The sequence below is a fragment of the Lithobates pipiens genome, unplaced genomic scaffold (genome assembly GCF_037356315.1).
Source record: "Lithobates pipiens isolate NorthernLeopardFrog02 unplaced genomic scaffold, aLitPip1_a1.2 Scaffold_19, whole genome shotgun sequence".
Classification (NCBI taxonomy): Eukaryota; Metazoa; Chordata; class Amphibia; order Anura; family Ranidae; genus Lithobates; species Lithobates pipiens.
Window position 1 is genome coordinate 151,572,453 of NW_027507764.1, and position 12,151 is coordinate 151,584,603.

At 40.0% G+C, this 12,151-nt stretch overlaps 1 protein-coding gene across 1 annotated transcript in view; it reads right to left on the reverse strand.

Moving 5' to 3' along the window:
• EFHB (EF-hand domain family member B) overlaps window positions 1-12,151 on the reverse strand; it is a 65,208-nt gene that overhangs the window by 29,542 nt on the left and 23,515 nt on the right. Inside the window, exons 3-5 of the mRNA XM_077491402.1 lie at window positions 3,579-3,722; window positions 1,055-1,235; window positions 822-932 (exon numbers count right to left, since the gene is read on the reverse strand). Of these exons, the coding sequence (XP_077347528.1) occupies window positions 822-932; window positions 1,055-1,235; window positions 3,579-3,722 (436 nt within the window). The remainder of the gene's footprint in view (window positions 1-821; window positions 933-1,054; window positions 1,236-3,578; window positions 3,723-12,151) is intronic.

The window sequence follows — 12,151 nt, forward strand, 5'->3', positions numbered from 1 at the left end:
CATGTAAGATGAATCAAAGAAACTCCCATAGTGTGAAAACGTATACAATTTTATAAGGATAAAAGATACCTTTTCATAGAGGCAGTTAAAAACGAGCATATATGTATATCTGTCCAGGAATTCAAGCCAACAGCCTCATAGGATCGGCAGGCATGGTAATGTGGTAAGCATGGAGTTCGCCCAATGCATTTCGTGAAAGATCATGTCATCGGGGGCATGGGGGCCACACTCGTCACCATACATTTATATAAAATAGGGGAGTACAGTTAAGACCAAACAGCTGCTTGTCAAGCCTCAGCTTGAAAACCAAAATGCTGGACCATTGCAGATAGGTCACTGCTTTCACAAAAAGCACATTTTGTTAAGAGGTTTTATAAATTAGGGGTCAGATAGTGAATAGAGTAGTAAATAGTACTTATCTGCATCATCCCCATCTCTTGATTGCAAGTCCAACTGTGCTCTACTTCTAAAATGTACAGCCAGCTTCAATATACCTCCTATATTAGGTCTGTAAAGCACAAATATGTTGCCTACCAGACACGACATTCTAAAGCTGCCTGCAGGCTATACCAAGGAAGATCACCAGGGCCATGACTAGAACATTTGGGGTTTGCAAAATTAATTCCTTCTAAATACCCAAAGTGTCCTCCACCCTCCCAGCTCCCTACCCACCATTTTTAAGTAAACTGAGTATCATCTGTAAAATTCTTTGTACAAATGTATCTACTAGTTTTTTGTACACACCAAGCTGTATTTGCTAACAAAACAAAAACAAAACTGGCAATTTTCAGTATGACATATTTTAATTGTTTTTCACTCACCTACATCATAATCATTATGGGTGACCACATAAATCTCATGTCCTTTGCGTGCTTCCTCCTCTATGTCTTGCTTGCTTTTAGACGGGTTAATAAGTACCCCTGCTGATAAACCTAAACTCGAAATAGTCAAATAATGGAATTAATTTAAAATGTATCTAAAAATATTCAAACCGCATAGTTGTTCATTTTTAAAGACAATAATAAATAGCCATAACCAAGTAATGATTACCAACCTCTTTCATACTTCCTTCCAAATATAATTTCACTAAGATTTATAGTGGGTGGAAATGCTGTTGTCTGGTCATGCGATTTCCCAAGTGGTGTTCGTCTACGACTAGAATATAATGACTCTCGCTTCTCAATTAATTTTTGCTGGAACAGTGGTTTTGATGGCACATTTATTAATGAACCAGCCTACATGAAGGAAGGGATGGGGTGAATGACATATACATAAATATATACAAATATACATTTTATAGGATGGTATGGATTGGAGAGGGGACGGGGGGGGGGGGGCACGTCATTCTTGTCTTTATTTATTTTTTACCACCACTTTTTTTTTCTTTTGTTCACCTGTCAACGGGGACATTGACAGTTGATGACTCATCGTTTGTTAAGGACGCCGCGGTCAACTTCCCAGGCCCCGTTCCTTAACAGCCAGCTTACACTGCACCCTGATTGGGGAAAGCTTTCCCCAATCAGGGTGTAGAAAGCACTGTGCAGTGTTCAATACATTGCAGGGTGTTCATCGGGGCGAACACCAAGTGAACACCCTGCAAATTCAAGTGTTCGACGAATGGTCGAATAGGCAAATGTTAGGCCGGAAACGTTCGTCTATCCCTACTCAACAGTGTGAACTTATCATGAAGCTTGTAGCTCTCACTCTGCTGTATATTTGGTATTAACTTTTAAGTTAGATAGAAGGCAGAGATGGGATGGAAGTCAACTCATCAGATGTCTGCCCTGGGCCTTTAAATGTCTAAAAGGTAGTCTTTGTTATTTTCAGAGATTTAAATAATTGCAGCCTAAACAAAATAATTTTTATAGTAAATGTTGTACTTAAAGGTTTTTAAACTGTGATATGTTGGGGAACTTAGCTCGGTGGTATTTTTGGAGAGTCCATGCCAATCCGAACTGTGGTTTCAGGGAATGTTGGACCACTTTCATTAAACAAAAGCAAAGTTCAACAAAAACAGTTTCCCATGCAGGGGTTTCCACCATCAAAACACAAAATGAAAAAGAATACCAAGCCATTTGTCTTTCTCTTCAGCACTCCTGGCTCTCTCTGCTTTTTCAGTTGCAGCACTGTGCTGCACGGGCCCACCCACTGGCTTCTCAATAGGGGAACTCTTAAAACCCCAGGGCCCTCTCACTCCTCTTTGACTTCCAGATACCTTCAGTCCCCTGGACTTGCCTAGTCAACTCAACTCTGTCAGTCTCCAGGGCTCACTTAGCTGCCTTGACTCTCTCCATCCTATGGAAAAGGAATCTCTCCTCCAGCATGGAGTGCTGTTTCATGTGTGCAGCACACATGTCTCCTAATGGGAGCCCTGAGCTTTGGTCGGGTCCTTAAACTTTAAGGACTGGGCACACTTGCACTCACAGCCTGCTGGTCTCCTGCAAGACCTGGACACTGGGTAGAGATTTCCTCCCTCCCAAAAATCCTCAAAATCTCCAAATTTTGGAATCCAATCTGGAGATACCAAAACTCAGATAAAGTTGAAAAACCTTTTACTGTTAAGAATAAATATTCTGGAGCTCCACACTCTGCATATGTGAGAACCCTGTGTCATATCTACATCCCTTTCCACAGTGGCAGGGCATCACTCTGTCACAAAACCAATAGTAATTTTGTTTCTTTTTCTAAACTTGGGAGGCCTTTCAATTACCTGATCTCCTAAGCAACAGTTATTTTACATCTGTGTTCCCCCTATATTAAATAACTAGTTTACTGTGTCTCTAGCTACCTTCACCTTTGAAAATGATGACATGATCTAGAGGAGATGTGGCAACACCCATAAAACCCACAGACAGTAATGCTGGCCATAAACGTAGCAATTTTGTGGCAATCTTGAAAGCCTTCCATCAGGTTTCAATAGAAAAAAATTGGATCACCTGGAATTGGAACATTTCACAGTAATTCCACATCCAATTTCCTGTTTTAAGCAACCAATAAAGACCTGTTCCTGTGAGATGATGTGATGGATGCTTAGAAGTATGCCATAATGGCAATGGGGAGTACTCTGGTGAATTTTCATGCATATATTCTTGAACATTACATGCATGCACTGCTTTTGCTTTTAGTATATCAGAGCAAGAGATTCCTGCAGCATTGCCTTAGGTCTGTGTCCTAGCTTACAACCTTCATTAAACAGGCCCTTACTTTCTCTCTAAAGCAAGAGATGTACTTTCTCTGAAAATTAGGGTTATGTCATGTTACCAGGTTAGATGTAAACAGTACTCGGCAGAGAAAAATGTGAGAAAGAAAGCAAAGATTCCTTTCTGAAAGCGTAAAACTATTTTTAATCGGGAGATACTGTATATTATATGGAATTCTACATTTATTTGTAATTAAAAAATTTGCATATACATAATATATGCTACATCAAGATGCAAACTGTCTTTACATACATAGGGTCATATCAGTAATTAAAAAAATAAATAAAAAAAATGTCTGATTTCAGAACAACTTCAAGAGACGGGGCTTGTCTGTCCAGCTTAAGAATAAACATTTGTACAGTATATACAGTTACTTACACTAAGTGATGGGTAGGTGCTCACACCATGCACTATGTAATTTTCCAAATCGGGATCATTTGCTTTTCCATAGAATATAGTCCTAGCACCAGGTTTGGAGCGTCTGGTGTTAAGGAACTTCTGGACAACAGGTGGGGTTGAGGACTAACAGGAAATGCAACAAAAAAAGTTAACATTATACCATAACATATTGTAGTACATTTTGTATACTAGTGTTTCAAAAACGATGTGTGTACCACTAGTGATAATTAGTAATGAGCAAACCAGGGAAAATTTAATTTTCTGCACCTTCGCTGAACCCATTAGGAATTTCACCAAAACTGAACATAGTACTGAATCTCAAGGAAATCTATTGGAGCCAAATCTTGTTATCTGGCCCATTTCATGACAAATGTGCACTTGTTAAAGCGGAAGTTAACCCATCAATTTAACAGTTTCATTGGTTGTGCTCTCAACCAAACTGTCAAACTATCCAAAGGCTGGTGTCATAACTGATCACATGCTCAGCATCATGGCAGTTTAAGATTAAACAGAGGCCAAAATGGCAGCTTCCTAGTACTTTTCCAAATCTGGTTCATTTGCTTTTCCATAGAATATAGTCCTAGCACCAGGTTTGGAGCGTCTGGTGTTAAGGAACTTCTGGACAACAGGTGGGGTTGAGGACTAACAGGAAATGCAACAAAAAAAATGTTAACACTATACCATAACATATTGTACTACATTTTGTATACCAGTGTTTCAAAAACAATGTGTGCACCACTAATGATAATTATTAATGAGCAAACCAGGGAAAATTTTGTTTTCTGCACCAAAACTGAACATAGCGCTGAATCCCAAGGAAGTCTATTGGAGCCAAATCTTGTTATCTGGCCTATTTCATGACTAATGTGCACTTGTTAAAGTGGAAGTTAACCCATCAATTTAACAGTTTCATTGGTTGTGTTTTCAACCAAACTGTCAAACTATCCAAATAACTGATCACATGTGCAGCATTATGGCAGTTTAAGATTAAACAGAGGCCAAAATGGCAGCTTCCTTGGCTGAAAACGATTTGGAGGGTTTTTTAACCAGTGAAATAAGGTCTATGATGTAGAAGAACTGCCTGCAGCTGGTCAGCTCAGTAAGTCTTATGTTGGTTGCATTCCATTCTGCAGTAAGCTCATGGCCACTTCAGCAATCAAGCAATTAAAACAGACGGATCCCCTAGACTATAAGTCAGTTAATCTCCATGACTATCTCAAAATAAAATACGAGGGATCTGTTCAGAGCTATAGAGGTGTCTTGTGAGATAGCACAATGCAGATACCATTGGGAATATGTGAAACGGTTTGCATGTATTCAGTGGACATTTGGAGAAGACAATATACAGTACAGTATACAGTACTAACTGGAGGCTGGCAGTTTATTTGGGTGGGACATGTAATAATTAATAATACTACAGGCAGAGGTTACATTTCATAAAGGCAAAAAATTATAATTATATCTATTATATATCTGTAGCCTCTATTAACATTATAATATGATTATGGTATATCCTGGAAGTAGCTGCAGAAAAAAAGATAGGGAAAAAAATCAGATCACAATCAGAATAATTATTTGTCACATTTTGCAGCATTACAGGAAAAGTACAACTGGATCTTGCAGTAGTCCCTCAATTAGGATCCGCTCTGACCGATCCCCATTTGCAAACCAGGACTTCAGCCTTCAGGTTGACAGGGAATTACGGCAGATGCATACACAGCAAGTGAGATCATATATTCATAAACAACCTGGTGGTTTGAATTGAACCTTTCAAGATATTTACATAAAGTAGAATCTTTCTGGAAGTGGATACCTTTATGGAAAGCTTGAAATAAAACGTCAAGTATCCCCAGCTCTGCCTGACTTATTGCAAATAGCTTTTCAACTTTGGTGGCATAATTGCTATACATCTACGTGGATGTCAGAATGAATACACGGCTTACTAGCAGTTACAGGCAGTTTACATAAAGTCTTAGAGACATCGAAGGCTGTAGAATCTCTTATATACCTATGGGGCATTATAAAAAGGGTTCAGAAGACACAGCTTGCTGTGCCTACCCGATGAACACATGAATGTTGCAACAGTAACTAGGCAGCTATAAAGACATTCTGTGAGAACTGAGCCTGAGGTGTGTGCTGATACGATGTTCCAGTGTGGAGATGGCTTTGGGGAGAATGTATTACTCATTATACATAAAATGAGGCCATTATCACACTTTCATATGTAAAATTAGCTTTGCTGAGACATGTACTTTCACTGTAGCAATGGAGCTAATGACTCTGTATGCACTTTGTATATCATATACTGTATAATTCATTCAAAATCAAGAAATGTTGAAGTATGGCTTCATTTCACATATCACTTCAAATAAATAACTAAAGACATTCAGTCCACAAGTATTCAGAGCGCTTCACTTTTTCCACATTTTGTGTTGCTGGAGCGCTGCGACATATGTCACTTCTGTATGGGGATGGATCGTCCTTGTTACTCGTTCAAAAAATGATTCCCGCCATCCTCAGAGTGTGCAGTGCGCTTGCGCTGACGTGACGAGGTGCGTCATCCATGACATAATTTATGTCACTTCCAATGACGAGTAACCAGGACGGTCCATTTACATGCAGACATGACATACGTCACAGTGCTCCAGCGACACAGCGACCAGATCTGTAGCGATTATGCTCCCTGGATACCTTGGGGAGAAGTGAGCTCCAGTACTGACTAGGATTGGGCAGTGAGAGATCTCCTACCAGGCCGCCATCAATGGGTCTGTCCGGGACGCCTAGGAATCAAGAGAGACTCATGCCTCCCAGTTAGTTGAGTGGACCTGTGTCCTATTGATCAATTACCAGCTGTTTACTGCTTTCAACACTGTTCTGTGTCTACTACCCAAAACCCACAGACTGTTTCACTGACTAATCATTGATCATACAGCTTGATCTGTGTCAGCAGTGCTGAACTAAGGACTGTGTTTGGCTAATCTATGCCAATGTAGCTACAGACCACCGACAACTGGTTCATTCCCCACAAACAGTTTTCTTTCTTTAATGCTGCCCCCTGGACTAATTTACTCACTACCTAAGTCCTTGCTGCATACACACTATATTCCCCAGTGTGGGGGTATTTGGTAGACAGTGTGGGGATACACGCATCTCCTGAAGGTACCTGGTACCAAGACCTACGTCTCTATCACATCCCCACTCTTTACCTTACATGCTGCTTTACTCTATACCTGTGCACATCAGATGTGCTTACAGTCTGATCTGATGTGATGTTCTTAATAGACAACTTTGTCTTAGCTTTAAATCTTATTCATGTGTTGGTCACGGAACCCAGTTTCTGTAATCTGATATTTTTGTGCAATAAAGTATTTTCCCTATCTAAGCTGCCTGGTCCGCCTCTTACTCCCTTTTTTCAGGGGGACTCCAACCCCAATTTCTCCTCTTTATATATTCCATATTATTTGTGCATGACACCCAATACTATAGACCATTACAATTTATACACTGCACTAAATATCACATTATAAAGGCTCATAATAGTCTGTACACTGTGCTGAGCCCCATATAATACAAATTAACCCTTGTTCGTTTTATGTATGTCACATATTCTGAAGGACCTACCTACACATACCTAATCCTGTACACTCTGCTGTACACTACATATAACTGTCCACCCAGTCTGTCCATTGTGCAGTCCAATGAATACTCTAAACCTCCAAACCTGTACAATGTTCTGAATGCATACTATGCACTGCCCCACTTAATCTGCACACCTTTGCTGCTCAATACATATTCTAGACTGCAACAGTCTGTTTACTGTGGTATACATCACCTACTACGGGTCACTCCGGTCTGCTTTTGTCACATATTGCAGACTGCCCTTGTCTGTATGGTGTGCTGTAGGTCACCTACTCTGATAAACCCTAGCCTGTATGCATTTCTATCTGCTACTTACTTCAAACTGCCCCAGTATGAGCATTTTGCTGACGTAAGTCACATAATACAGACTGCACTAGTCTATATGCTAAGCTGTACTTCAAATACTCTAGACTGCCCCATTCTGTACACTGTGCTGAATGTTAGATACTTTGTTTCACTCTACATTGTACAGTATGCTGTGTTGTAAAACACATACTCCTGGTCACACTACTCCACGGTTCTGTACCCTGTGCTCTATGTAGGGGGTACCAAACCACCATGCCGTGGTGTCCCTGCAGCCAGGCCAGCGGGCAGGCGAGTGGGCAGAGAGATGACATCATCTCTCACCACCTGCCCTGCATCGCCGCAGCACCAAGGCCAGCAGAGAGGTTACATCACCTCTCACTGCCCATCCTCACTCTGTGACCTAGCAAATGTGCATGTGCTGAAAAGCTGGGAAAAGACTGCCAGAACCTCTTTTTCTGCTGTCATTGATGCCTGCCACCAAATTGCCCTTATATTTAAAAAGTGGCAATCTGCATCTGGTATTTTTTGATGGCAGGCAACAGTAGGAAGCTTTAGCTGGTGGCAGGATACTGAAAATTTGCAGCTGGTGGCAGGTGACATGACAATTGACAATCCGCATCTGGTGGCAGGCGACGTGACAATTGGCAAGCCGCATCTGGTGGCAGGCAACATAGCAAATGACAATCCACATCTGGTGGCAGGTGACGTAGCATGTGACAATCCGCATCTGGTGGCAGGTGACGGTGGAAAATACTTCTGGTGGCAGGGCAACGGTTGAAAGTGCACCTGATTGCAGGCGACGTGGCAAGTGACAAGCTGCATCTGGTGGCAGGCGATGGTGGCACTCAGGGCTCCCACTGATTCTGCATTATGGTGAGTTGAACTATTTGATTTTATATTACAATTTAATAATAGAAATAATGCGCTTCAATCATCCTGACACCATATCAACCATGGTGCCGTGATGATTGAAGCACCAACACCATCCATTGCCCCGACAAGATTATGATACTTCATATTACATATCATCATAGTATTGCCCAATAAATATACAGAAATCCATCCGAATGCTAGCCCACATTTTAGGACTTTGCATTTCCACTCCTTTCAGCAAACAGGAACATTTCTTCTAATCATATGTTTAAAGTTGCAAATTAAAAATCTTTGGTTGCTATGGCTGAACACCATACTTTCCTGTCTCCAGTGTTTACAAAAAAACAAAAACACAAAGCAGTCTTTTGTGTTCTACTTTTACAGCAAATAGCAAAATAATTACACAGCGATAAATACAAAATGTCATATGGAGTTCTTAAGACATGCACAGAATACACATTGTGCTTAGATAATAACATTATTATGCCATGTTAAATTGTTGTGTTCATCTACTCTCCAGAATAGGGATGAGGATTATGAACAGAACTATGCATAAACTGTCACATTCAGATTCTTATTGGCTGTAGCTGCTTATGTTCCTATGTAAATTGATGGTCTGTTTTGATTTGTATATAAAAATGATAAATAGAGGTACCAGCAAAAATATAAAATGACCATACATGTCACAGTAAAATTGTATGATCTCCCTTAGATCGGCCAACAACCATGTAATATAGACAATACATTTCATTTCTGTCCAGATAGGTCCTCACACTGTGCAGATATTGTTAAATCAAAAAGAATTGCTATAATCAGATTGGAATGTGGAGCCATTTTAGCATTACTAAAATATATTTCTGACTCTTGATATACTACAAATACTTTTTTTTCCTTCTTGCTGATGTTAGTTTGCTATGCATAGCACTATGAGGTTAAATTACTAACGAAAAATAGACTGTGCACTTTGCAAAGTGCAGTTGCACTCTGCAAGAGCATTTGCGCCTGAGGTTAGTGAATGAGCAGAAGCTCCACTGACTTCCATCATCCAATCAGGCGCAAGCAAAAATTCATTTTTTTTTTCCTTGCACGTGATTGGGTATTCTTTGCAAAGTGAAGCTTTACCTCGTTTACTAAGCTTTGGAGCAACTGCTCTTGCAGAGTGCAACTGCACTTTGTAAAGTGCACAGCCTATTTGCCTTTAGTAAATCACCCTCATGTGTCACTACTTCAGGAGCTTTAAAGAGGAAGTAAACCCTGAACAAAATAAAACATAAAAATAAACCCTGCAAGGCAAAGACATAATGAACTAGTATGCATACTAGCTCATTATGAATAACTTACCTGAGATCAAAGCCCCCAAAGCGGTCCTCGTTCTTCATCTCCGCCGCTGCCATGTATCCCGGAGTGACTTCCGGGTCTCGCAGCTCCGGCGCTGTGATTGGCTGGAGCCGCGATGACATCACTCCGGCACATGTTCACGGGAGCCGTCATTGATGGCATGTTCACCTTTACTTGCGGCACGCCCAGTGTACCTGCGCTGTTGTCTACGGCGTGCAAGCGCCGTATACAGCGGTGCCCTTTTTTTTTAAATATCTCCTTAACCATGTAGGTTAAGGAGATATTTCTTGGACCTAGAGTAAGACTTACCTGTAGGTCAAAGTGGTCTGTAAGGGTTTACAACCACTTTAAGATGTGGGCCAGAAAGGGTGAAAGTGATTAGCTGAGTGGCAAAACACCCTAGCAACAAGAAAGCATAAGTTGGGAAGGTCACTTGTGTTACACTCCTGATTATTTATACAGTGAAATTATGTGTGCCTGCAGACCTAGTAAAAGCAATGTACCCCCTGTGTGTGCTCACTGTGCTGATACCCAATATAAGCAGCCGTAAGGGTCAGGAAGGGATGGCAAAATAATTGAAAACAAGTACAGAGCTCCCTCTAGTGAAAAATCTATAAAAAAATAAAAAAAAAATCTCCCTCTCAGCTTTGCTGTCAGTTATTGTGTTGAGCTATATTATACATCTGTAACTTTTTTTTTTCTTTTATATTAATATTTGTCATCATATTTGTTTATGTTTACATTCCAAATAAGAAATTATGTCAGCAGATGGTAATTTCCAATTGCAGAGAATAAATTACACTAATGTGTTGAATCAAAAAACAACAAGTCAGTAGATGGAAAAGGAAGTACAAAGAAAGACATGTTGGAAACAACTTTAAAACAAGACAATGCTTTCCGGGCAAAACAAAGCAGAAAAAAATATTCTCAAATGAAAAATATATATTTTCTCAGTGAAATGGAAGCATATGCATCTGAAAAAGCCATGCATTCTAACTGAAAGGGAAAATGAAATGTCATCCAAAAAAGAAGGAAAGGAGACAAGTACACAGTATACAGCTGAAAGAAACAAGATGAAGACGAAGTGGAACTCCAGGATAAAAAAATAAATAAAAATACCCTTGCAGTGGTGTGTCCCCACACAGTAAGGGCTCATGCACACAGGACGTTTTTACAGCTGCTGTTAGGGGCTTTTTTTTTAACTGCCTCTAAAAGCCCCTCCACGTTAGCCTTTGTGTCCACGCACACATAAACTGTCAGTGGCATTTGGAGGCATAAGCGTTTAGGGGCAGTAGAAAAAAATGACAGCCTGTGCTTAAAGGAGCAGTAAAAACGAGCTGGAAAAAAACAAAAAAAAACGTGTTTAGCCACGTTTGATATTTTTAAGTGTTTTTACATTATAAAGAGTGTTTTTAATGAAAAAACACCCAAAAACAGGGGAAAAACTTGCAATAACACTAATGTGCAAACGCTAAGCGCCGCTGTAGCATTTTTTAAACGTCCTGTGTGCATGAGCCCTAAGGGTTAAATGCTCCTTTAGCCTAGGAAATGCCTTAAAGTTGTTGTAATCCTCAGACATTAAATATGAACAAAGCATATCCCTCTATAGTGTGTGCTTGTCTCAATCAAGAGCACCAAACGTAATTTCTGTCTGCTGCTTTGTTCCTCTGCTATCTTCATGGGTCACTTCTGATGATTTTCTTGACACCAAGAGCAAAAAGGTAACAAGGGAGGGATCTCCAGCTGATTGACAGCCTCAACTCTGTTCCTGTGTGCTGTGTGAAGGGGGCCCTTCCCTCTGATCAGCGCTCAGAGCTCTCCTCGCTGAGCTCTGCAGAGTGTAACTTTAGCTCTCTTCCCCTTTTTTTCTGACAGCTCAGACTAGCTTTTTAAATTCTGGACTTTGAATGGATGTAGAAAAGAGAAGACTGCAGATAAACAGGTATAACTTATGTAGAAGGAAAATGGAAAAAGAGCAAATTTACTTGCACATGATTGGATGATGGAGGTCTGCAGAGCTACACCTCATTCATTAACCTCTGTAGCAAATTATAGTAAGTATTATAGTTCCTACCTTTTTTCATAATGGGAGAGTATATAACTGATCTGCCAAGGATTTTTTTTTTTTTTTTGTGGAACATAACTTGACTGTTCTTGACGAATAATATTTTACATCAGGGACGTGAAATTATATGCTTTGTAACTAAAATTTGTATGTATTTTACTCTATCATGCCTGTAAAGTATAAGTATATACACTGCATGTTTTAATGGGACATAATATTTTGCTTGTAGTATTTATAGAAGACCCACTTTAAAAATGTAATTTGTCTGTTTGCATATCCTAAGAAAGATGTGTATCAGGGTGAGATATTGTTTAATCACGTGAGATAGGTG